General features: G+C 49.8%; 1 protein-coding gene across 1 annotated transcript in view; it reads right to left on the bottom strand.

Annotated features, from left to right (window-relative positions):
• Positions 1 to 979: 979 nt before the first annotated feature.
• Lipc (lipase C, hepatic type) overlaps positions 980 to 26830 on the bottom strand; it is a 125977-nt gene continuing 100126 nt past the window's right edge. Inside the window, exons 3-10 of the mRNA XM_004855734.4 lie at positions 19429 to 19616; positions 18220 to 18393; positions 17818 to 17935; positions 15076 to 15309; positions 13005 to 13247; positions 6544 to 6661; positions 5177 to 5395; positions 980 to 1345 (exon numbers count right to left, since the gene is read on the bottom strand). Of these exons, the coding sequence (XP_004855791.2) occupies positions 1237 to 1345; positions 5177 to 5395; positions 6544 to 6661; positions 13005 to 13247; positions 15076 to 15309; positions 17818 to 17935; positions 18220 to 18393; positions 19429 to 19616 (1403 nt within the window). The 3' untranslated portion in view covers positions 980 to 1236. The remainder of the gene's footprint in view (positions 1346 to 5176; positions 5396 to 6543; positions 6662 to 13004; positions 13248 to 15075; positions 15310 to 17817; positions 17936 to 18219; positions 18394 to 19428; positions 19617 to 26830) is intronic.

The following is a 26830-nucleotide window of genomic DNA, read 5'->3' as shown; positions in this document are numbered from 1 at the left end:
TTGGGGGATTGTGCAGGAGAAGGAAAGAGGAGGGAGGACGAAGAAGGCAGTGATGGGCAGGAGCCAGGTGATCCCTGGGATTGGCGTGGAAGCCCCTAGCATGAGAAAGGTCGGCAGGGACTGTAGCTGGTGGCTTTGGGGCCCCACTTTCTGTACCTTCCTCTGGCTTATTTCCCATTCAGTTCACTTTCTTCTCATCCAGCCTCCGTAGGGGCACAGCCTGGCCCTGGGCAGCTTGGTTTCTGGCTTTGTGGGTCACCCCCAGATGTGCTGGGCATCAGCGCTTCCACAGCGTGTGCAGCCGGCGAGCCTGCAGGTGGGCACCTTGGAGGACAGTGCCCGGATGCTGAAGGGGGAGGGGGAGTGAGGCCTCCTGGGACACAGAGCAGAGCGCTTGGGTGTCTTTCTCCTCTCACCGGGCGCTGATCTCCGTGTGTGGGCTCTGTCCGTGTGACCAGGCACATCCCAAAGGCACCATTGCTCTAAGGATTTAAGCTTCCACACAGGAATGGGGTGGGGCACACACATTCAGTTTGTGGCAACTCTTTGAAATGACCTGTTATCGATTAGCTTTTGATACAGGGATTAGTGAAAGAGGAGACCTGTATTTATTTAATTAGAAACCTAGTAATTAAAATGACCAACTGCTCAGTTTCCACTGCTAGCACTAGTTGTTTTAATAGACTTCTACTCTGTGTAGTTGGTTCTGTGAAATAGTTGTGTGATTTGTGTGAAGTATCTATTAGTTTAATTAGAATTAATTTTCTTTTAGTGAGCTGTATTTTTTTTTTAAGGGTGTGTGCTTTGGTACACACAACCAGTGATTAATTACAGTTTTGCTTTATTGAAATGCAAGTTATGTAGTAAAGAACCTTTTTCCAGCATAATTCAAAAACAGATCAGAATAAACTAGCCAGGCATATAATTAAATTTGATTTAATTATAAAAGGCATTGTAAATTAGAATAACAGGCCTAAAATGACTTTGACATTTGTATTTATTTACATATATTAACACAATCAGAGATAAGATTGGGACATTTTAGTTGTACTAATACTTGAAAATAGTTGTATAATATAGTTTTAAAAACTCAGTTTATAGTGGTGAAATATATTCCTCTTCAAACTTTATTGACACTTTATGCAAGATTCTCTGCATAATTTTGGTTACCAAATAGGCAGCTGTCACCTAGAAGAAATACATTTCACTTATTCTTTATACTGGGTCTCATTCAGCTCATCTGACCTTTCGCTTCAACGCTTTAGAGTTCACTTCACATCTCACAAACATTTTCTCCTGGGCCGGGTGAAGTAAATCATCCTCGTTTTCTAAGCAGAATGTCATCCTGAAGAGGAAATGTAAGACAAACACATGTTAAGTTTGAGACGGAAGTGTTTCATCCTTAATCAGATACTACTCAATTGTGTGATGCAGGTCATGGAGTTTTTCTTTTTTTTTGGAGTAAACTCCTATGTTTGGAAATATTCTCATAACTTTAGACAGAAACAAGTCAGTGGAGGCCTCAGCCTGGGGCTCCCTGGGGCTCTGCTCCCCGGTGACGGGTGTTCTTTAGGTGTGGAGAGCCTGGACCCACAGTTCCCTTCTTCCCCCTTAGAACAGCCCATCCGAGGTGCTGACCGTTTGTCTCCAGGGCAGACACTCACAGTTCCTTCATTCTTCCCCACAAGGCAGAGCTGGCTTCTAGCTCTCCTTTGGACAAGCTCCAGTTTCCCCCCAGTTCCTTGGTCTGAGGCTCCGTCCTCTGTGCCTGTCTCAGCCCAGTAGCCCTGCCCTTGCTCGGCTGGTGCAGATGCCATGAGGCTGAGAGATCTAGACTTCTCTCTCTGTCTGTAGCATAGACAGTTTTACTTTATGGCTTATTTTTCCTTTGGTTTGCATCTACTGCCAGATCTCTACTAAATCAAACTTTTTAAATTAAAAAGTGATATGAATAATTTAGGAATGCATTCTTGAAAAATTCAAAGGGGAGAGAAATACATACAGCCAGTTATTAAAAACCATCTTTGGCATCATCCCTAACACCACTCCCCTCCCTACTTCCATGGTTTGGTTTATGTCTTTCTTGGCCCATTTTTATCATTTACACATATATCAATGTTCATATATAAATATAGCTTTAAAATAGGAGTGGGATTATACTTTTTGTATTTTTCCTTTTCACCAACTAACGGTACTCAGAGACCTGTTCATGTAAGTACATTTAAATCCATTTTATTCTTTTTCACCTGCTGCATGACATCGCATTGTATGGATGTACCACAGGGCATTTAGTATTTTCCTATTGATAGGCAATATTGAGATTGTCTATAAAAAGTATTGCAACATACATTTTTTGTACATATATATCCATTGTGCACATTTTTAGCACGTGTACAAACACTCCAGAAATACTAAAGACATAAAGTAAAATTCTGGGCCAAAGTATTATGGACATTTAAAATATTGATACTGTAAGCTCCGTGAGACCAAAGATGGTGTCACTGCTGTGCCTCCCTGGCATAGATAGGTACTCGGTAAATAGTAGGTGAATGAGATTTCCCTGAAAAATGTCTCCAGTGTACCCTCCTCTTGGTAATTTTCGAGAACGTCCATTTTTCTACTCTTTACCAACCCTGGATGTTATCTCTTTTAATTCCTGCCAAACTCATGGGTAGCCAGTGATAATTTCATTGATTTTGACTGTACTCATGTAATGACTGTGGAAATTGAGTATCTTCTCATTACGTGTAGCCGATTACGTAGGTCTTGCTACAGGGCCAGTACTTTCTGCTCTTTCTCTTTTTCTCCCTACACAGGCTTACTCTCCCCGAGTTCCCCCCCGGGAGAAAGAAAATCACGACCCACTGAATTCCTCCCACTGAGGTACAGAGTAAATGACTTAGCCTACTTTTGGCTTTGCACTTGCAGAGCACTTATGAGTATGGGGTTTAGTGTTTTCATCCTGCCTCTGGATTTTTCTTTGAACGATTGGGAGCTGTTACTGGTTTCATGAGCGACATGTTACGATTCCCATTTATTAGTAAAGTTCTAAAGGACGAGCGGAGAAGTCAGATGTGGATTGAGGACTGGGTGGCGCAGGAATTGCTGGTTCTGCCCGCCGCATTGCCGCACTCGCATGTAACCTGTCCACGGCCTCGCAGTGCCGGCCTGGGCTGTCTTCTTTAGACCTCCAAGACAGTGCCAACTGCACGCCGCTCCTCAAAGAGCGGTCACGCGCTGCGGCAGCTGCTTCCCCTGGCGCTTGTTACAGATGCGGGATCCCCACCCCCGAGCCCCCCATCTACCGGGCGGAACCTGCACTTCGACGGGATCCCCGGATGATACCCGCGTACAGGAAAGTGTGAGAACCTGGCAGAGAGCTCGCCATTAGTAAAATTAATTCATCTTGTTTTCCTAACTGGGTCCTGGAATTTCTTTATGCTGAGAGCCACAACTTGGAATTTTTGGGGGTGCCCCTCAGCAGCACCTGGTACTATGTAGACACGCAGAAGGCACTTAATATTTACAACATAAAGAATATGGGTCTCCCCTTAAACACAGACCTGCTGCAGCACTGAGGAAGGTTTGGTGCACACACTTTAACGTCCGGCGCTAGATTCATCTGGGGAAGGTCAGATTAACGGGGCCGGAACTAAAGGGAGAAGGAACTGCTAGAAACAGTGCCGGGGGGAACAAATGGGCAAGAAATCAGCTGCACCTGAGGCAGATCTGGGCTTGGACAGTCATTGGCGAGGTCCCCAAGCTGTGACTCCTGGGGGCCTGGGGTTCCTAATCTGGACAGCCAGGGCCGCTGGCCAGGTCGTGTGAGGTTAACGCCAGGGAGCCCCCTGTCTGACGCCCACGCGCCGCTAAGCCCTCTGAGTGCGTCTGTCCCCTCCCTCTTTTCCTGTTCCAGTCCCCCTGAGTGTGCATTAGTGTGGGCAGCGGTGTGGTCTTTTATGCCGCTCTGCAAGGCAAGGCTCACAGACTCGTCACAGTGAAAGGGGGAATTGCTTTCCACCTGAAAGCGTGCAGGGAGGGCATTGCTCAGAAGCACTGTGGCTCTAAAGGGCCAAAAAGTCACACAAGAAGAGCTAAGTGTGTAAGAGGAGAGAACCAGTTTAATTTTCTCCGATTGATCATGTGGAGAAATCTGTTGGCAGACTGCAGAGTATGCTCTTAGTAATTGCCAGAATTTTGCATCCCAGAGAGATAAAATCTCAGAGTGCGGTGGTAGAAGGGACTCAGGAGGCATAAATCTGCCACAGGCCGGCTCCTGGCAGAGGAACTTGAGGCTGAGGGAGGCAGCACAGAGGTGAGAAGTCTGCTGTTTTCTATCTCTGCTAAGGGCAACCTGGGGAGAAATGAGCTTCCCAACAAAGGAAGGTAACAGAAGACAGAGAAGGTTCCAGAATACGGAAGGGCAGATGCAGGGAAGGGTCCAGGAAAACACAGAATTGACCCGCAGAAGAGGGAACAAAACTAGAGAAAAGCATAGTTGCCATGGCAAAATGTGCTGGGCATCCCTGCTCACTGTCATGATGACTGTAGCAGCAGCTGAAGCCCCCTGCCACTCCCCATCAATCCCTTCTTGTCCCTAGGGACTTGGGGGGTCAGGGGAGTTGATAAACTCCAAGGCACTGCATTTCTCAATGGGTCCACATCGGAATTTCTCAGGGCTCTGATTTTAAAAATGCACCCTGCTCCCTGCCCAAGAGCACAGACAGCTGGATGCTGTGCAGGGTGGGTCTAAGAATCTTTCATACTTCATAAGCTTCCAGAGGTGCTTTGACATCTAAGATTGGAAAAGTGCGACCACAGGGAGAGGTGAATTGAGATGGGAATCTGTTAGAAGTGTTTCTCTGGTAAACAACAAATGAGAGATGCTGCATCTTCTAGCAGCTCCGCAGAGCTGCAGGGTCTCCACCTGAAGATCAGCTGTTGGAGAAGCCCGGGCTGCTGAGGGAGGTGGCTGTTAGCCCCAGGCAGTGGGAATTAGAATTAGAAGATGGGGTGCAAATCCTCATCCTCCATCTGTGGCTGTGGGAGCCTGGGACAGGCACTGCCCCTTTCTTCGTGTCTACACTCCAACCCTGAGGCAGCCTCCTGCCCTCTTCCTGCAGTGAGTTAGAGCAAGGAGTTGTCACACTGCCTGGCCCAGGCAGGTGCTGGTCACCTTTGCTGTGTCTCCCCGGCCTTGGCTCGGATGGTCTTCAGCACGAGGCTGGAGGAGCGAGACTCTCCACCCCAGGGGATGATGGCCTGCATCGTGTTCCAGACGTTGGTCCACATGGCGCTGTGCTCCCACTTGAGCTTGATCAGGACCAGCTCGCCAATATCCGGCCCCAGGGTGACAAGGAATGAGTACGTTTTATTACTAGTGATTCTTTCGCCCCTGGAAGACACAAAGGAAACCAGACAGCTGATTTAGTTTCGTTGTAATGCCAAAGTGATGCTGTCGCAGATTCAGGATGTGTTAGGCTGCCTGAGTGACTTGGGATGGTATATTTTGCCAAATTTTGCAAACTGGTGTTCCGCAGCCTATTCACAGAGATGGCAGTATGTGTGGCCGGATGGGAAAGGCAGGACTGGGAAAGCTGCACAATCTTTATATACTGCAAGCATGTAGCAATAGAAATGAAAAATTGAAAAAAGAATAAAAAAGGGTTGGTCGTGAATCTAGTGAGCATTCTTCATTTTGGGCTGTTTCTTCCCAGCTATTGGGAAGAAGCCCCCAAGGAGACAGGGGCCTTGGGCAATGGCGTTGGGAGCTCTCCTACCCATGGGAGACCCCAGCCTTCTTCTCCTCAGTTCTGCTCCCCCATATCAATGTCTACCACAGCAACAAAGCCTAACAATAATAGAAAAACCACATAGAAAAAGGATGTATTTGTTAGAGCAGGATCTCAATGCAGACAGCGAAGCCTCATTAACAGCTTTCCTCTCTAATCTTCAAGACAGTAAAACACCCCAACACTGGCAGAGGGGCTGAACTCCCCTTTCCAGCACTGAGAACATGGATTTAGGGTGCAGATGGGTGACAGCGGGGTTCCTGAGTGAGCCAATCAGTGCGATGGCCAGAGACCCATGTGCAGTCTTCGGGAAGCTCAGGACCATCCCAGGTGGCAAAGGGCCATGTCACCTCCCGGAGAGTCTGGGAGCCACAGGGTGAGGCAGCTGGTGGCACTGTGCACAGGTGTGTGACGGAGAGGACAGGCAGGAGGGCCAGCAGATACGGGCTTACTGAAAAGGGACATGTGTCCAAGCTGAATGATACAGGCTGAGGTCTGGCTGTGGTTTCCAGAGCACAATGGAAAGGTGTTGGCGACTTCCTGTGGACACCAACTCCCACATCTGCCCTGTCAGTCTTCGTCCTGCATGGCCCCTCTCTGTCACACAGGAGGCCCGGCACACAGGGATGCAAGGGACCGGGGCTTGGTGGATGTTCCCTCACACAGGTGTCTGGGGCAGCCGTTACGGGCAGCGAAGAGTGACTCGTGCCTGCCCCATGCGGAAGACAAACCTGGTGGCTCTCGTACTCACAGTGTGACTGGGACCTGCTGCATCTCCTCCTTGGTTCCAACCAGTGACATGGTAAAGATCGGCTCTATTGGTTTCTCAATTTGGTTGGTGAACTGGATCTTGAACTGGTAATGGTAAACTATTGGGGTGGGGAGGCAGAGATGGGGAGGTTAAGCAGGCCTTCTTAGTTTTAAAATCTCACATATTTTGAAATTTTAAAATGCAGGGGGAAAGTTGGGATGGATAGATACCAAAAGGTCAACAACACCACTCCCACAGTGGGATTCTGAATGCTTTTTATCTTCATTCTCCTTCTCTGTCTATCCTAAGCATCTACATGGGACTTACATTGTGTTTATAATGTAGCAATGACAGGGGCTGGGCTGTAGCTCAGAGACAGAGTGCTTGCTTAGCATCTGTAGGTCCTGCCTTCAATCCCCAGCACTGCAGAAAAAAGAAAAAGTGGTAAAACTGGAGTATAGCGTGTCTGGTGTGTGCAGGTTTTTGGAGTATTCCCCGAATTTGGCCAGGACGCTCCTCTGTAAGTTGAAGGCAGGGCGAGAGAGAATACTCTCCATTGCAGTCTTGTCTCTGTCAACTACCATTTAATGCTTTCCTGGGTCACAGAGCCTGAACTGCTTTACATGATTACTCTCATTTCTCCACAAGAGCTCTACAAACTTTCCAAGATGCTTGCTGCGTCTTCCCTCTGACATTGTTTTACAGAGGAAGCTGAGGGTCAGCCGAGTCCCTCTTGTCTTGCAGCTACTAATTGGCAACAGTTTCAATCACAAGCCACTCTGCTGAATCTGAGTTCATATTCCCAACCGAGTGATTTATTCTTAGGAAGCCATGAAAAGGTATTTTTGGAGCTATTCCAATGGTTATGAAAGAAGTGAAAAAGAAAAAAAAAAAACCCCAGCAGAATATGAGATTGCGTATCTAGTGTGAGATCAACTCTACAAAACAGAACGCGAAGTGGGGAGTTCATAGAAATACCGGCAGTGCTTAGCTCTGGTGAGCAGAGAGGCAATTTTACTCTCATCTTCATGCTTTTCTGCACGATCCATGTTTTCTACAATAAGCAATGTTTAATTAGAATAGAAAAAGAAAAAGCTTTCAAAGCAAACAAAAGAAACCAGTAAGGACTAGAAGCCGCAGTGCCATGGCCTTGCGGGGCCTGCGACTGGGAGGGACAGCTGCTTGTGAGACTCGGTCACCTTCTGCCTCATCTCCCAGGCATCGGCGTCCACATGTGACACCCTGTCAGCAGACTTGGGGTCACCTCAGTGGCTCATATCTCTGCAAGGGCACAGTGCTCTCTGGGCACCCAAGGGGTAGTGGTGGGCACTTGGTGTGGGGAACCACACGGGACACAAGCTGTATCACAGACCCCGGTGTGGACAGGAAGGCTGATAGATGAGATCCCAGTATGCATCAGGTTATGTTCTAACGCTATTCTGCACTTCTCTGCCCAGCTCCAAGCCCTGGGCTTCCTTGCCAAATGGCTTCTGGTTGGGTTTGGCCCCTGGAGAGGCCCTAGCTGGAGATCGGGGTGCAGGAGAGAAGCAAGTGTCTTTCCTCTGCCTCATCCTGCACTGGGGGCTGAGCAGCAGCTGCACCCCATGATTAGCAATAGCACCTCCTGCCTTCTCTGTGCTCAGTTGTCCCGAACCAGTTCTTGCTCCTTCCATCCAGCTGTTAGATTTGGGGTGCAGCCAGAGTCCTGTGGGTTTCCTTACTGCCACCTCCATCTGCAAGGAGCAGCCCACTCCTTCTCTCTCCTGCTGCCCTGGCAAATGGAGTGCTGTTTTCTTCAGAGTCCGGGTCTGATCTGGTGCTAATGATCTTGATGAATTACAGGAAGGAATTCCTGTGATAAAGGAATAAAGAAACCTGACGTTTGGAGAGCTATAGTTACCCAGCTGGTTAGAACGGGGGCGGAATTTGAACACAGGTTTCTGTCTGAGTTCCTGGCAGGTTCCCGGTGTTTGGGTCTTGCAAGCTGAGTCTATCCTTTCAAAGAAAATGGCCAGCACTCGGCCCTGGAGGAAAGCTGAGGTCAAACTTGCTCCATGGAAGCCGCCAAGAAAACTTGCCTGGTCGAGCCTTGAAGTCCATCCCAGCGTCCCTGCCTCTGGCTCGTCTGGCCCTTTGTGGGGACAAATGTTCCATGTCCCCCAAACGGAGATGCCCTTTTGTCTTCCCCCTTTTAAAAAACTGTGAGTTGGAAGAGTTGAATTTCTGTGTTGGAGATGCTGGGTTCCTCAATTCTGGAGGAAGATACGCCTGAAAACCTGGGGTCAGCTCTCCACGATCCCCATGGTCTGACAGAGCACTGCCCAGGCCCTGCAGTGTCACTGCAGTGGACCCAGGCAGGAAATCACCTTCGAAGGTGTCTTCGAGGAGCCCGAGCGAGTGTGCTCCTGAGCTCAGGGTAATCCAGATTGTTACTGTGTGGGGACAGTTAGTTTTCCAGAGAAATCTTGAAATGAAATGAATTTCTCAATGTGCAAAGGGCTCTCATACTGAGAACTAATGATGTGTTATTTGGATTTGTGTGAGCACATTTCTTTTATTTCTTTTTATTTTTATTTTTTTATTTCTTTTAAAACAATGACCTTACTGTGTCTCACTGACACCGCCCCCCCTCAATCCCCAACAATGCTATGGGAAAGATTCAGGGAAAGGTGTGAGTGTTTTGCTCACGTTACCTCAGGGCATGTTTAATTAGGGTATTGAAAATGATTTGGGCAAAATGCTTTTGATCCTGTGATGGCAGAGACGAGTCCGAGTCCGGCACAGGCCAGACCTCTGGCAGGAGAAATTCCTTCAGGGCTGAAAGAGAAAGGCAGGAGAGCACCTGCTGACCCTGGACACCCGAGCAGGGCCGTGCGGCCTCCTGAGATCTCTGTAAGGGGAAAACCCCCAGATTCTGATCCTTAGTGCCCAGAGCCTTTTAATAAAGGAAAAATTAGATTTCTTTTCACGTGGCACCCCTGTGTGCATCGCGGAATTTATAAAAGGAGAATGCTCTGGTTTTTTCTCCCTCACAGAAAAGATGATTCAGATTCAGTAGATATTGGCTCTGGGAGATCCGACGCTCTCGTGACCCCTGGGGGCTTCGGTCCTGGGACTGCAGGGATGAGATCGTGTGTGTTCTCCCCAAGCACCTAGGACTCGGTTCCCGGTGTGAAACTCCTCGAAGCTGGGGGCCCTGGAAGCATGGGGCCCTGGAAGCATGGGGCCCAAGGCTGTGGGTCCGAGTGAAGCTTCTCAGGGCGGATGCAGTCACAGGGGAGGAGAAGGGATGCGTGATTTATGCGGTGTGTGTATGTGTGCGCTCCCGTGTCTGTTCTGGCGACTGTATTGGAGTGTAACAGCCTTCACGACCACGCTGGAGCTCAGGTTCCCCATCTGTGAGGTCCTTGGGGAGCAGCTGTGTAAGTGTGAACCCCTCCAGGCTGCACGGACAGGAAGCTGGAAGACTCACGGGCGGTCCCGTGTTTGGTGGTTCATCCCCATCCCCTTGCTGAGGTTTTGCCACCAGGTCAAGGCCACAGGAGCGGCTGGTAGTAAGGCCAAGCTCACTGACGCTCCGCATCCCCTTCCCAAGCCTGTGTTCTCTCGCTAGTTATTCGGGAACAAAATCAGCGCAAACCTGTAGAGAAGTAGCCGAGAGGAGCTGAAGCCAGATGAACTCCTCTAGTTACAGCCGCAGCGTGGCTGTCATCTCATGGAGCAAGCGACAGGAGCCAGAGGGGGTGCAGGTGAGGGGAGCCCAGGGGGAGTGTGAGTGTGGCAGGAGGGCACACCAGGTCACTCTGCCTGGGGTGAAGGCACAAGGCTGTGAATCCCACCTGGCTGGGACCGAGCCGTGTGCTGGCCACTCACAAAGCTGCGACCCTGGGAGGAGGACTCAGCCTCTCCGAATGCCCACGGATTTGTGGGAAGATTTAGCATCTCCATTTCTGTCTCCGGTCTCCATCTCTCCTTCTTAGGCAGAGGGTGCCGCACACCTAGCCCAGGTGAGCCCCCCTCAGTGCCACCTCCGTTCCCCGTTACCTGGTCCCACTGCTCTGAGGGTGGCTTAGTCCAGGCATTGGCTAGGCAGGACTGAGTCTCCTTGTCTGCCCTCCCTTCACACAGGCTCTGAGCTGTTGAGAACAGACGTGGGCCATCCACTGCCTCCTTTCCCTTCCTCGGAGCCTGCTTCTCACTTTTTTTTTTGGTACCAGGGATCGAACTCCGGTCCTTGTGCTTGCGCAGCAGGCAGCGAAACCGCTGAGCTAAATCCGGGGCCCGACTTCTCAATCCTCTTTAGCAACTGCTATAGCAGTGTTTACCCAGGTTCTGGCGTATGGTTGTAGAAAATAGATCCTTTGATAGTTTCCTCAAAATATCTTGGAAGCCAGAGGAATGCAGGCTAAATTAGTCATCACTGTGAAACTGTAACCAGGAGGTGATGTTTATCTTGCCCGGCCAGACCCTGTACAGAGCTGTACAGTGCAATTAGCTGACTGCGGAGGGGGTGCACTGTAGCTGCTGGGGATGAAAGAGCTGGGCGCGCCTGCTCTTTCAAGGGCCTGCACATATTCATCAAAACGCCAGAGGTGGCCACCGAAAGAGGTTTGGAGCCACAGAGATGACTGTGGCCACCACGGTAGGGAGTTCCGGGTCGGAATTAAAGGTTTCACACCCGAACCATCGGTAGAACCTTCTATGAGAACGGAAATGGTTTATTGCTGTGTTCTCTGATGCAGCAGCCACTTATCTGAGCCAGTGAGAGGTGTCTCACATGACTAAGAAACTGGCTTTTTTGGTTTCCTTTAATTTATAGCATTTAAATTTAGAACAGAACAGCCACTATGGCTGGCAGCACCACAGAGGACAGCAGAGCACTCTGCAGATGGCAGCGCCCCTGAGCAGCTCTTGGGTGACCATAGGGTCACCGCTCCCTGCAGAGGGAAGTTAGGTGGGGCAGATAAGGACTGCTCACTGGAGGGGCTGAAGCAGAATCAGGAGCCTCTTGGGGACAATGGAGGCCGGACAGTGCCGTGCTGTGCTGACCCTCCACGACTTCGAAAAGAGGCCTAGTGAATGTGATTATCAGCAAGCCTTGTCTCTGCAGGTGACACCACCATCCAGAAGAGGAGCTGGTTAACCGAGGAGTTGCTACTTGGGAGCCTGTGGTGAGCGAGCTCCCGAGACCAGAGGCCTTCAAATCCCCTTGCTGCTCCTTCGGCTGGCCCTCCAGCCCTACTGGACAGACAGGGAGGGGATGCTGGCCCCTCAGGGAGGACAGACATGAACTTTTGCCAGCTGCTTCCCAGATGCCATGGCACCTGTCTGCTGCCTGCACGCCTTTGTCACTTGCTTTGGGCTTGTGTGGCTCACATCAGGGATGCTCGGCTGCTCACTAGAGTTCAGATAGGTCTTTTTTGTTTTGGTACTGGGGATCGAACTCGGGACCTTGTGCTTGCAAGGCAGGTGCTGGAACCACTGAGCTAAATTCCCGGCCCTAGAGTTCAGATAAACACAGGTGTCCTGGGAGTCAGATCTCAGGATAGGGATAAACAAAGGTGCCCCAGACTGGAGTCGGCCCTACCCCAGGCCTCCTCCAACACAGGCTGTGAGGCTGTGGATGCCAACAGAGTCCTGCTTCCTCCTCTCTAAAACCAGGGAATGACCAGTGCTCCCCACCTTGCTGCACTGCTGGGGATGCCCAGGGGTCCAAGGTGTCTACAATGTGTATAAAACACCAGCAAGTGCAGAGAGGGCCAATGGCCCCATGCATGCTCCCCAGCTCCAGTGTCTGTGGGTGCTCAGAGAACAACTCATCACCAGAGTCCACCGGCCCTGGCCAGGTGGGAGGGGGTCAGGGGAGGCTAAGATCCAGAATCACCCCTGAGCTGTTCAAAGGATTAGGTAGATATCTTAATGGCAATAGATGTTGGCCTATCTCCTCCAGGGGGATTTAGCTTCCATGCATGCTTCCCTGCTACAGCCTGTCCAACACAGCACTTGCAGAGGCTCGCTTTCTGGCTGAGCTTAAGGATCTGGCTTGGAAAGGCGGAGGCCAAGGCCTCTGTGTGACAGTGATATCCTGCAAGATCAGTGGAGTCAGACCCTAGAGTTTGAAGGGAAGAGCTGCAAACCTCAACAGGAGCCCTGTTTTCCTTGAGGCCTGGAACTCACATGGGAGATCTGGGTTCTAGTCTGCATTTGGAGATTGTCCAGGTTGCTGGACAATGACAGTGGGGTGGCACCTGTGGGGACCTTCTGCATCTGATATTCTAGGGGGCCACGGCAATGAACACAAAGGCCAACCCAAGGACTGTTCCAGAAATTACTAAGGCCTCTTCTTCCAGCCCTTGGCGAGGGAGTGGCCCATTCTTGGGACAAGAAGGTTGGCACTGTGGCTGCTAGGTCCTGCAGAGCTGAAACTGCCAATGGGTATGGAGGGGCCACTTGGCACTCACCTCTGAAGGGGGCCTGGGCGCGGGTCACCAGGTAAAGGCTCTTGCTTTTGCCCCGAAGCTCCTGGCGCGCGTGGTAGCCCAGCGAGTTGCAGCGGCCCTTCTTGCAGTTCAGGCACAGGCCCTGGCTGAAGCTGCCCATGTTGCTGCACTGGTAGCCGGTGCTCCGCATGTCCTCGTGCAGCAGGGAGTCAATGAAGAGGTGCACGGACCGCTCATGGGCACACTTTATGGTCTGGGGAATGGCTGGAACACAGCGTAGGAGGACGGTGTCACCCTGACCCCAGGTGGCCTCAGCTCAGAGGGTCGTGTCAGCCCCCAGAGGGGTGGTGGTGGCACATGGGAGTGGGTGGTATTGCTAAGGTTCATCACTGGTGGAAAACTAAAGACGTCCTCCCGCTGGGCCAGCTAGCGTCAGGGTAAAGCCTCAGGCATGGCAGGCTTCGAGGACCCCTCTGGGACGGTGCGGTGTGGTTCAGCGGGTATTTCCATAGGTGCCCCGCAGCACTAAGAAAGGTGGAATTATTTAACAAAGCGGGGCAGTAAAATCATCCCAGGGCTATTTTTCAAGTGTGAAGAGTGGCCAAGTGCTGAGGAAGCGGGGGGAGTTGGTGGGAGTAGACTGTGTGGGACGCCTCTTCTCTCTTTTCTTTTTTGCAGTACTGAGGATGGAGCCCAGGGCTCCACTGAGCTACAACCCCAGCCCTTTTTTAGTTTTTTATTTTGAGACAGGGGCTTCCTTAAATTTCCCAGACTGGGCTTGAACTTGGGATCCTCCTGTCTCAGTCTCCCAGAGTGCTGGGATTACAAGCATGCACCACCACGCCTGGTTAAAGTTCTTTCCTCAATAAAGCTCGATCAGTGAGGTGCTCGTGGGCCCCGGCGGTGGCCTGGCCACAGCACCTTCCGCGTTCCCGACCTGGCCATTGTGCCCCTCAGGTCACAGGGGTTGGATTCAGGTCAGGCCCCACTTGCCAGGCCGGAACAGGCCCAACCCAAACAAACAAACTTACTAGGTTTATCTATCATGACCTTTGACCTTTCATTCTTCCTGGGGTCCTCTGCTCCCCCACTCCCTGAGTGTCCCTGCCCACAGGGCCTCAAAGGTACTCACTGGCTCTGGAGCTCACCCAGCTAGGAGTGGGGAGGGCGGGAAGCTGTGACTGGTCAGGCGTGACTGGGAGAACTGCACCAGGGTGGGGACACAGAAACACAGGGGCAAAGAAAACTGAGATTCCCTGACTCCCACCAGGAAGTTGGGCCAGCTGAATGCATAGACTGGGTTGGATCACTTTGAAGTTTAGCCAGGCAGGAAGTAGTGGTCTGGGAGGAGGGCTTGTGGGAACTGCCTGGACTGGGGAGGTGGTGACCCAGGGGGATGAAAGCCGGGCTAAGGGTGTTCCTAGCAGGCTGGCAGGGTGGGGCAGAGGTGGGGGCTGGGACTTGGAAGGTCACTCTGATGTTGGGGAGGTGGGGTGGTGATGTCTTCCCGCTGTGGAGGAGGGGTGGGAAGGCTCCAGAGCCAGCATATTTTACACTGGAAGGAAGTTTTGTAAATGCCCTCGGAAGGTCCTGCTGCTGTTGTTTGTTTCCTCCTTTAATCCCGTGGGTGTTACTGATGTGCATGTTAATATTCCAGATTTGGGGATTTGAGAGAAGTGGCATCGTGGCTCAGGGGGCATCACATGAAGGATTAGTTTCATTCTTGTGAGTCAAGGATGGAGAAGCCAGGCCCTATGAAAGCAGATCTACATGTGGCTCAGAACTGAGGGCCTCTAAGCACCAAACTTTCAGAGAAGAGACAACCACCACCACCACGACTCGACTGCCAGAAGGCCTGGCACTCCGGAGAGCCCTTTAGGGTACTCTGGACTGGACAGGCTAAGAAATTGCGACTCTGGACGGTGGCCTGAGGAGTGGCCTCCCTGGGGACCGCCAGCCCTGCCTGCTGAGTGAGCTTGGTCACCCAAGCCCACCCTTGCCCAGGTTCCAAAGCTTCCATGGATGCCCTGGCTCCCTGACCCTGGGGGTGGGCGCACAGTGGCTGGCGCTCTGGGCCTTGCCTCCTCCTCACCGTTTAAGCCATGCTGGGCGAAGTGTTTGTAGAGGTCCAGGAAGTGGCAGCCAGGCTGGAAGGTGCCCCCGTTGGGATAGAAGTCGTAGTGTGCAATGGGCTGTTTGATGCCCACACTCAGGCCCATGTGCTCCCGGGTGAAGGTATGGATGGCGTCCACAAACACGGCATCTTCTGGAGAGAGGCGTTCACTGGGGGACGTCCCCTCGAACAAAGGACTGGCAGCGTCCAGCCCTAGTGGGAAGGCGAGGTAAGGTTAGGCGGAGCAAGGGGAGGGCAGGAGAAAGGAGCTCTTAGATGTTTGATATCTTTACACATTCATGAGCTTGGAGGAAGAAGAGAAACGCAGGGCCGAATCTCTCTCTGGAAAACCTGGCCATAACCGTTTTACAGTAAAACCGCAGTAATTCATGGTGCTGAAAATTAAACACAGGCTGGGCATTATCTAGGGGGGGAAGAGGTTATAGAGATGATCTAACGGTAGAAAGAAGGTTATGGGGGAATGCTTGATTTATTTAAGCAAATCAATTTTAAGTACCTGTCAAGCTACTTACAGGAGCATCCATTTGCATAGAAAAAAACCCCAATGTGCTCATTCTCCATAGTTCTAAGCTACCCATCAAAGAAAGAATTTATTTGCTGTCATCTTCTCAGTCACTTCCCTCAACACGCAGGCTCTTCTGGTGCACTGCTGTCATTTCACTGGGGTGTCCAGAACAGCCACTGTCCTGGGGGAAGACGCGGCGAGCAGACAGGGCTGCCTGAAGCACTGGTCACAAGTGGCCGATGTGTTGCGGGAGGCAGGAGGCGCCCCGGCTGGCTAGGTCGGGTGGTGAGCACCCAAGGGCAAAAGCCACGGCCAGGCCATTCTGCTCACCCACCAGAACGAGAGAGGATAAGGAAGTGATGTGCTTGCTTGGTTTCAATGTCTGCCTCCGCCTGTCCTTTATTAGTATGTGTTTGTGATACACAACAATTACATTCATCATGGGGAATTGGTGCATATACTGCATTTCCCTCAAAATAAGACCTAATCAGAAACAAGCCATAGTAGGACTTTTCAGGATGCTGGTAACAGAAGCCCTACCCCCAACTTAAACCCAGCTAAGATCCTCAGCCAGACGGACACCTTTAGTATGACCCTTGCTACACAGGACCGGTGTATTGAATTATAAGATAATAATATATTATTATATATAAATAACATTTTTGACATTAATACTTAAAATAAATGATACTATAAATTGTAACTAAGTAGAGTATTTGTAAATACCCAAGCGGGTACCTTTGGACGAGGGGTAAATGTCTATGTGAACAGATGAACTTATTTCCAAATGACTAATCAGCGTACAGACAATGCATGGGTAACTTGTGCACTTGGTAACGAACGGACGTGGTTGGGTCCAATGGGAATCTTCGTGATTCACTACCTTGTGCGCTGGAATGATGCACTATGAGCAGGCTCCATGGACCGGAAGTGCTCGTTTAAGGAGAGCTCTACTGCTGGATGTGAGACATTGGGGCCAATGGTTCTACAGGAAATGGAGTTGCAAGAAATTCAGGCCGGAATTAGGGGTGTGGAGGGATATGACGATGTTCCAGAGGAAGATGGCAGGACTGTATTTGAGTAAATGTAGATTTTGTACATGAACAAATCTAGATTGTTGCACATAGGTAAATGAATAAATGTAGATTGCTGTACATGAAAAAGAAAATCCCCTGAAAATAAGCCCAATGCATCTTTTGCAGGAAAAATTTATATAAGACTTGGTTTTCTTTTTAGGGAAATATGGTACATATCACATGTTGATCTCATGTTGTCGTTTTTAAAATGGATGGTAATAGAAGGTAATAATTTTTTTAAAATGCTCTCACTTAACCCATTATTTAGTATAATTTTTAAAAAAGTTCTTCTTTGACAGCAAAGTCATGACAGCTCCATTTTTCACCTTAAATGTTTTTTGTTTAGCTTGCTGGGTATTGAGGGATGAATAGGAGTTTGGTAGGTGGGCTAGGGCCGGGTGCATTGGTGGTGGGCACAGGGGACGCCACATACTAAGGCCCCAAGACACAGGAGGCCATGGTGTGTGTGTAAAGTGGGGAAAAGCTTGTGATTTTGAAGTCTAGAGCTGCAGGAAGGGGATGGCAGGAGAAGTCGAAGCACTCTGAGGCCTCCTGGCGGGGAAGGGCCTGGCTTCTCCCCGGGGGCCCCATGGCTGCAGGTGTCAGTGGGTCCCAGTTCAGGCAGTGTGGGGTGAGGTTGATCTCAGGATGCCCGGGAGGAAGGGCCTGGCACACACCCAGCTGTTCCCGAGTGGGTGCAGGCTCTGCCGCGGGTTTTGCTGCTGAGCTTCCTCCTCAACTTGAGTGGGCTCCAGAGTAAGCCCCCAGGGCTTCATCAAGGTGGAAACCGAGGCACCCTGGAGCCTGGATTCTGCCCTCCTGAGTTCATCCACACTGGGCCTTTAAAGTATAGATTAGAAACAGGACTTTCTCGCTGCAAAACTGACAGCAGGTCTACTGTGCACACAGTCTGCTCTGGGTCGGCCTGGGGGTCGATCACGCGAGGAGAGGGGCGGGAGTGACGCTGCACTTGGCACAATTGGCCAGGGTTCTTCTGGCGCGGTTACGAGTCCTCCCAGGAGCGCCAGGCATCCGGGAAGGGCCCGGGTTGGGGAAGGCCACCGAAGGCTGGGCCTCGGACCGGGCAGGGGGCGTGTGTGGGCCGCCAGGCACCGCTACCTGTAATCCTCCCGATCTTGTGCTTCCCGCCTATGGAGCTGCCGGCGAATCCTGAGACGTGGGCGCCCAGGCTGTAGCCCACCAGGTGGACGTTGCTCCGGGAAAAGTCCTCGGACTCCTGGAAGAGAGCAACGGGATGGGCGGGTTGGGGGGCCCTGGCCAGTTCTGCTCCTGCTCCAAGGGGAGCTGGTCTCTCTGTCCTCTTGGGGGCTGGGTCTCCCGGGGCGGGGCAGCCCCTGGGACCCCGTGCGCCCGTGACACTGACACCCTGCGGAAGGGGCGGCTCTTCCGCCCGGCCTCCCTGGCTTCAGGGTGTGGCAGGGGCGTGGTGGAGCTCAGCACCTGACGCCCCTGCCCGTGGCCTCAGCCCGCGTTGCCCCCTGGGCCGGGGAGGGGCCTCACCTCCAGCCAGCGCAGTACGGCGGCCACCTCCTGCCCCACAAGGCGGGCGCTGCGCACGGAGATGGCGTAGTGGTTGTGGGCCAGGGGCAGCCAGTCCGCCAGCCCCACGTTCACTGGCTGGGTCCTCAGCGCGGCCACCAGCTGATGCACCCAGCTCTCCAGCACGCCGTCCACCTGTGGGTTTGGAAAACCCCAAAAATGTCTGGACCAGAGGAGCGCAGTCTAACTTTGCCCTGCACAGGAACTTTGTGAGCCTGCAGCAAGGGGAAAATCTAAAAATCAGGTCCCCAGAGGGGACCCCTCTGTCCCAGGGTCCTCCTGCGTGGCCTCTGGAGGGCTGTCCCTGGGCACCTCGAGCGGGTGCCGGTCTGCAGGGCGTCCTGAATCCTCCCGGGGAGAGCAGAGTTGGAGGAGAAGACCCAGTTTAGCAAGAGAATGAGGACGCACAGGAGATCCGCGGCCCTGGGGTCTAGGGAAGTACAGGAGAAAGAGCAGCAGCAGAGAGGGCAGAATCGTAAAAGGGCAGGTCTCCTGGGTGGAGATGGGAGACGAGATCTCGGGAGGTGAGACTGGGTTGCTGTGGTAATGGCCCGTGGTCATCCCAGTTACCAAATGTCTACCAGATGCCTTCAGGTGCAGGTGACATCTGGCTTCCAAACTATATTGTGTTGCCTGGAATAAAGATGTGATGGCAAGCTCCCTAGCTGCTATTTTGCAATGTGAAAATGAGGGCCAGGAGGACTGGAGCCTTGTTGACCAAAGCTGTCTGGTCAGTGTTGCTTTAGGTCTCTGGAATATTGAGTGAAATGGAAACAAGCCTGTTTTCCTGGAACCACTGTGAATCCGGGTGTCTGTTATTTGCAGCTGACTTTAACCCTTGCTGACAGGACATTTCACGGGGAGTCCGTGCCTCAGGTTTCCCAGCCCCTGCAGGATCGGCAGGAGCCGCCCACTGCGTGGACTGTGTCCCCTCCTGCCCCGGGGAGGGGAGCCGTGTGACCTCCAGCCTCATTTTGCCTGGAACGTGAGCTCACTGCTCTCCCTGCTCTGACTCCTGCGCGGGGGAGAAAGCCACTGAGATAAGGCGCGGGCAGCATTGGGGAAACCGGAAGCGCCCGCAGACAGGAGGCTTTGTTAACAGTGCAGCCCGCTATGAAGGGAAAGGCACCGTGGAGGCCGAGAGAAGAGAAGAGCCCGGAGCCTGCCTACCGACCACCCGTGGACGATGAGCACTAGCGGCCGGGAGGAGTTGAAGCCGCACTCCTGCAGCGAGCCCGGCCGGTGCCACCCGATCTCACAGCCCGGGCTGCGCTCTGCCGGGAAGAGGAGAAATCTGGTCACTGTTTTCTGCAGTGCTTTCTCTGTTTCGACGGCTTGAGGTCTTCTCCCCACCGGCTCTGCAATATAAAATCAGGGACGGCACTTTGAGGAACGTAGGAGGGGTGAGGCTCTCCCCCAGCCACGCTGATAGTGAGTGGTGGAGTCAGGATCCGAACCCAGGCCTTCCTCTCAGTGTTAGGGAAAGCATCTTAGTCAGACGACACTATGCAGGACCCAGTGTTCTCAGGGCAGGCCGCATGTTAAGGCCCGAGTGCATGGCAGGGGCACTGTGGGGTGATCGCCAGGCGGGTGAAGGATTCCGCTGGATGGAGGGGATGGCTGGAGGGGCTTTTCGGGGAATGGTGCTGCTCTGGCCTGGAAGGGTACCGTGGCCTCTGTGTGTGTGTGTGGGGGGGGCTTCCTGGGCCCAGGAAACATCGTGAGCACCCGTGAGACTTGGCAAAGCCTGTGGCCACCAGGAGGCAGGAGATGGGCCAGGAATCCCAGGACACGGGGACTCAGGGTGCCGGGTGGCTACTCAGGAGCTTGTCAGTAGAGAAGGACACATGATTATCCTCTCAGAGCCCTTGAGGGGGGGCCTTTTCTGTGGGGCCCGTGTAAGGTGGGTGATACCAACTCTCAAGGGCACAGGTCGGAACCTCTCACCTCCCTCAGTGGCCAGACACACGGCCGCACCAACATTTTGGCCAGTGACTCCATTCTGCCCAATTTCTATAGACCCCGATCATTCTTTCTGAGCATAAAATCATCCAGGCTTCTCAAATAATAAGTCCCAGGCTTTTGGTTTCAGAGGACAGCAGGGCTGAGAGATGATGGGCCCATGGAGTGGGAGGGGAGGTATTCATGAAGCCAATTTTCCTACCCAAAGGTTACTAATTCAAAAGGTTATTACCTCCCAGCAAAGGGCAATGAGTTTTCACTGTGAGCACAGAATGAAACATGTTGTGTTTTATTCAAAGGCAATGTGAGCGAGAACCTGAGGGAATGCAGACAATCTCGGCTGCCCGGTGGGGCTTTCCCAAGCCCATCACCGCTGAGATTGTCCTCACCCCAGAGACCAGCCCCAGCCCTGCTGCACATTCTTGGGGGACTCTGACCCCTGGGAGTCTGTGTCAGAAGGCAGCTGCCACCTTGCACTTTTGTGCCAGTGTTCCAATCAGTCCAAAGCCTAGTGCTCCTAAATACCCCTGCACTTTAGCACTCTTGTTTCCACACCCACTGTTCCATGTTTGGTGCTTGAAGCAGCTCCCTGACTGGTCTCTGGGTTTTTCCATCCTTGAGCACACATCTGATTAAATGATCTTTCCCCAACAGAAGCCTCAGTGACTCTGAACTTCCTGCTATTGCAGCGGAGGTCACCACCTTATCCCTTACCCCTAACCCTTCCCGTCTCTTCCTTCTCCGGCTACAGTAGTGCCCCCAAAGCCCTTAGCATGAGCACCATGCAGCTTTGGACCCCATCTCTGGCGTGGCACCTTGAGCTTGGACCTTCTGTTAACAGAGCAGACTCACACCCTCCAGAAAGCCCAGCCGGTGACTCTCTGCTAGCTTGTACCATGTCCCTAGTCCTCACACACGAGTCACACAGGCTGGGAATGTATTTGTTTAGGTGTGTGTTTCCCCCATGGGCGGTGAATTCTAGAAGGACCGTGCTGGGCATGTGGTAGGTGCCCAGTACATGCTTGGCGGGTGGTGTGGTGTTAAGGCTGATGCTCAGGCTGGGCCATTTGTGCGCTGGACCTAACATAGTAGCTGTGTTCCCTTTCTTCAGTGCCACCTCTCCTCATTTCAAGACAGCTGCTTCGGATGCTAAGAGGACTGTATGAAAATAAAACAGGGATACCAATAGTACCTGTCTCCAGAGGTTGCTACAAGGATTAAATAAGATATTTGTAAAGAGCTCCCAACAATGCCCGGGACCTAATTAGCACCTGCGTAAGGGTGTGTTGTGAAAATACTGATCGGAGCAACCAGCAGCATGCAGTTTTGATCTGTGAAATCCTTTCTTTCTGTGAAAATGTGCCCCCTTGCCTTAGCAGGACCAGTTCTGCCTTGTGCATATTTACTCTGGATTTAGCTCTGAGAGCATGCCTCGGCCTGGTGCCTCGGGCGCATGGGAAAAGAGCTGTCAGGCAGAAAGGCCACAAACAGCAGGACTCAGCATGCTGTTCCTGCTCCCCCTCCTGCAGACTGTCGCTTGCCTTCACTCGTGTATGAGTGAGGAAGCAGTGTGTACAGTGGACATACATAAGTGTCATCCACTGGCTTCCTCCACAAGCACTTAGCAGACTTCTCTTTTGTGCCTTGGCCAGGTACTGGTTGGGGCAAAGAGGGCCTGGTCACTGTCCCTGGGAGGCTCCAGCCTGTGGCTGCTGTAAAGCACACAGGAGATACCGACAGGTGACACAGAGGCACGGTTCAGTCTAGAAGGGGAATATTCTTTAGGAGCTCGGACCCATGAGAAATTACCAAAGAACCTGGGGCTCTCTCTGGTGTCTAGAAAGTGAAGATTTAGTGGAGAATGTGAGGCTAGTGGAAGAGCTATTGTGGAGCTTGCTCTTTCCTGGCCCTGAAACTGGCCAGGCTAAGGCAGGGGCTGTTGTTTTAAACAATATTCCTACAAAATACCCAGTAGCAAGCTGCACACAGTGGATCAGAGAGCTTTAAGACGAACAGCACTCAAGTCACAGCGAATCCCGCAGAGTCCTCACCATTCCCAGGCAGCAGTCCCTGTGGCTGAGGGAGGCCGTCTCATTGGGGACAGGAGGCAGAAAGACCCAGAGCCCAAGTGTCCGAGCCTCCATAGGAACACAGTCTGAATATCCCCTTCCTGGAACCTGCCAAACACATGGGGCTCCTCAGCCAGGTCCACAACCATGAGGGCTCACTGCTGGGCCCACACCCAGGCCTTCCCGGCAGCTTCCTCCCCAAGCCTCACCCTGCACTTACCTCACCGGCTTCAGCTCCAACTTTCCCTGGGTGTCTCTAGGTGCTGCAGACTCAGCGGAAACCATTCTCCTTCTTCCCAACCCGCCCTTGCCTTTCCTTCTTTCTCCATTTCCCAGTGGGGATCATTACACCGTGGTTCATCCATGTTATTGCTCAAGCTGGAAAGCTTGGAGCTTCTGTTCCTCCCCTCTTTCTGTCAGATGGGTCCCCAGCTACTGAGGACTGTGCCTCAGAATGGAATGGTCTTCCACCCATTGCCCCTGGCCACCTCATCCTTTAAAAAAATTGTGGTATTGGAATAGACTCTCAACTGTTTTATATTTTGTTTTTCTACTTGTAGACTTAACACACTCTCATTGCAATTTAGAAAATGCTGAAATGAGTAAAGAATCTTCTTATGTAGAAAAACACAACTAACATTTTGGATATTTCCTTCCAATCTTTTCTTTTGGAGGTAGTTGTTCTGTGCATGTTTCTTTGGAGTGCTGTCTCGGTTACTTTTCTTGTTGTTGAGACAAACTACCCAACACCCAAAGTTAGAGGAGAAAAGATTTATTTGGCTCACAGTTTGTAGAGGTTTCAGTTCATATTTGGACGGGTCCAAGGCAGGATGGCATGCCAGAGGGCCATTGCAGAGGAGAAACAGTCCATGGCAGGCAGAAGGCAGCAAAGCAGTGAAGGAGCAGCAAGCAGCAATGACAAGCAGTGACAGCAGCAGAAAGAACAGTCAGTTCTTTCTGTCCTTTGTATTCTGTCCAGGGTACCTACCCTTAGAGTGGGTAGCACTTGCACCCAGGGTGGGGCAGCCTTAATCCTGGTCTTGAATCATGAATCAATCCTATCATCACAACTGTAATCCCAGCATCATGAACTCTACATCCAGCCACCTCTGAAAAGCCCCACCTGTGACTGCATTGAGGCTTTGGGGGGCCATCTAGACACAAGCCATAACAAATGTCTATAACTGAGATCATATTGTAGGAATGGTTTTATATCCTTCTTCACCTGTCAAGTCTGTTTTCATGTAGCTCCAAACATGATCACAATCATGTTTTTGAAAAGTGGCATAATTTACTTGTTGCATTACTGTTGGAAATTTAGGTAAGCAACTCATTGTTAGGAAGTTACATAAAACCAGGTTTAAAGTTACAAACAAATCTCTGCTGACCATCTGTACACATAAATCTTCTCAGCTATGATTTTTTTTCCCTAGGATATGTTCATGAAGTAGAATCGTTAGCTCCTTAAGTGTGACCCTATTTATATCTCTTTTGGGCTTATCCATATCCACATTGGATTTCAGCCTTTTTAAAGCTAAATGTACATATGAGAGCTTTCTCTGGGTCAGACTGCTACACAATCTTATTTGTATTGGTTCATTTCAACCTCACACCAACTCTGTGATTGGCTGTGAGAAAAACAAATGTTTAATTTGGGAGTGAAGAAATTTGTTCCACCAGAAAAAGCAGGAGTAGCAATCTTATTTGCAGACAAAGTAGATTTCAAACCAAAACTAATTAAGAGAGACAAAGATGGTCACTACATCCTTATGAAGGGAACAACCCAAGAGGAAGAGATGACAATCCTAAATATATATGCACCAAATATGACTGCCCCCAACTATACAAAACAAATATTAATGGACATGAAAAATCAAATAAGCACTAATACAATTGTAGTGGGGGACTTCAATACCCCTCTATCACAAATAGACAGATCATCTAGATAAAAAATTAACAACAAAATTTTAGAACTGAACCAAGCTATTGAACAAATGGACTTAATAGATATTTACAGAGCGTTCCACCCCACAAAATCAGAATACACATTCTTTTTGGCTGCACACAGGTCATTCTCCAAAATAAACCACATGTTAGCTCATAGGGCATGTCTAAGTCAATGTAAAAGAGTTGAAATTATCCCCTGTATATCATCAGACCATAGTGCAATAAAATTGGAGACCAATAACATGAGAAACTGCAAACTCCCACAAACACCTGGAAATTGAATAACCCCTCCTGAACAACCAATGGGTCACAGAGGAAATTAAAGAAGAAACTAGACAGTTTCTACAAGTAAATGATAATACCAGTACAACATACAGGAATCTATGGGACACAGTGAAAGCAGTTCTATGTGGGAAATTTATAGCAGTCAATGCCCATATTAGGAAAACAGAGAGAACTCAGATAAATAACCTAATGCAAAAACCTCAAGCTCCTAGAAAAAGAAGAGCATAATAAACCCAAAGCTGGTATAAGAAATGAAATTACAAAGATCAGAGCAAAAATCAATGCAATGGAGACTAAGAGAATGATACAAAAAAATTAATGAATCAAAGAGTTGGTTTTTTGAAAGAATAAATAAAATCAATAAACCTTTAGCCAACCTTATCAAAAAAAAGGAAAGAAAAGGCTCAAACCATGCAATTAAGAACGAAGCAGGTGAAGTCACAACAGACCCAGCAGAAATCCAGAGGATCATTAATACCTACTCTGAGAACCTGTACTCTAATAAAATGGAAAACACAGAAGAAATGGACAGATTCCTAGATACATATGAATTGCCAAAGCTAAGTGAAGAAGATATAGAAATTCTAAACACCCCAATTACAATGAGTGAAATTGAAAATGTAATCAAAAATTTATTAACAAAGAAAAGGCCAGTTCACTGCTGAATTCTATAAGACATTTAAAGAAGAACTATCACCATTACTCTTTAAACACATCAAGGAAATTGAAAGGGAAACAAGGCTTCCAAATTCATTCCTGGAAGCAAGTGTTACTTTGATTCCAAAACCAGGGAAAGGTGCAACCCAAAAAGAAAACTAGAGACCAATCTCCCTAATGAACATAGATGCAAAAATCCTCAACAAGATACTGGCAAACAGAATACAGAGGGTCATCAAGAAGATCATTCACCCTGACCAAGTTGGATTTATCCCAGGGATGCAAGGATGGTTCAACATATGTAAATCAATAAATGTAATACACTATATTAACAGAGTCAAGGACAAAAACCATATGATCATCTCAATAGATGCAGAAAAGGCATTTGACAAAATCCAACACCCATTCATGATAAAAACGCTACAAAAAATTGGAATAGAGAGTCTTTATCTCAACCTGATTAAGGCTATTTATGAAAAACCAACAGCCAACATCATACTAAATGGTCAAAAACTGAAAATTTTCATGCTAAAATCAGGAGCAAGACAAGGATGCTCACTATCACCACTCCTGTTCAATATAGTTCTGGAAACATTAGCCACAGCAATTAGAAAAGAGAAAGAAATAAAAGGAATAAAGATAGGTAAGGAAGAACTTAAACTGTCATTATTTGCTGATGATATGATACTTTACATAGAAGACCCAAAAAACTCTGCCAAAAGACTTCTCCACCTAATTGACAGATTCAGTAGAGTAGCTGGATATAATGTCAACACTCAAAAAACAATAGCCTTCTTATACATAAATAGCAGACTCACTGAGAGAGAAATTCAGGAAACAATTCCTTTTACAACAGCATCTAAAAAAATGAAATATCTAGGAATCAACCTAACAAAGGAAGCAAAAGGCCTCTACGCTGAAAACTACAGCACTCTGAAAAAGGAAATTGAGGAGGATATAAGAAAATGGAAAGACATCCCTTGTTCCTGGGTAGGAAGAACCAATATAGTGAAAATGGCCATACTTTCAAAACTACTATGTAGATTTAATGCAATGTCAATTGAAATTCCAACAATATACTTCACAGAACTAGAGAAAACACTCCAAAAATTCATTTGGAACCAGAAGAGACCTAGAATAGCAAAAGCAATTCTAGGCAACAGAAACATAGCTGGGGTTATCACAATCCCCAACTTGAAACTATACTACAAAGCTACTGTGATAAAAACAGCATGGTACTGGCAAAGAAACAGACCTGAGGATCAATGGAATAGATTAGAAGATGCAGAAACAACTCCAGACATACTCAGCCACCTCATCTTTGACAAAGGAGCCAACTACCTTCATTGGAGGAAAGATAGCCTATCTAATAAATGGTTTTGGAAAAACTGGATTTCAACTTGCCAAAGATTAAAACTAGACCCATATCTATCACCATGCACTAAACTAAGATTGAAGTGGATTAAAGATGTAAGTATTAAGACAGAAACACTAACCTTGCTGGAAGATAAGTTAGGTAGAACTCTTGAAGACATTGGCATAGGAAAAGACTTTATGAACAAAATCTCAGTACCCCGGGAACTAGCACAAAGAATCAACAACTGGGATCTCATCTTATTAAAAAGCTTCTGCACTGCAAGAGAAACCACCAA

The sequence above is a fragment of the Heterocephalus glaber genome, unplaced genomic scaffold (genome assembly GCF_053883595.1).
Source record: "Heterocephalus glaber isolate CG9 unplaced genomic scaffold, H.glaber_assembly_v1.0 deba00001689, whole genome shotgun sequence".
Classification (NCBI taxonomy): domain Eukaryota; kingdom Metazoa; phylum Chordata; class Mammalia; order Rodentia; family Bathyergidae; genus Heterocephalus; species Heterocephalus glaber.
Note: the sequence above shows the minus strand (reverse complement) of the source record. Positions and strands in the feature narration are given on the sequence as shown.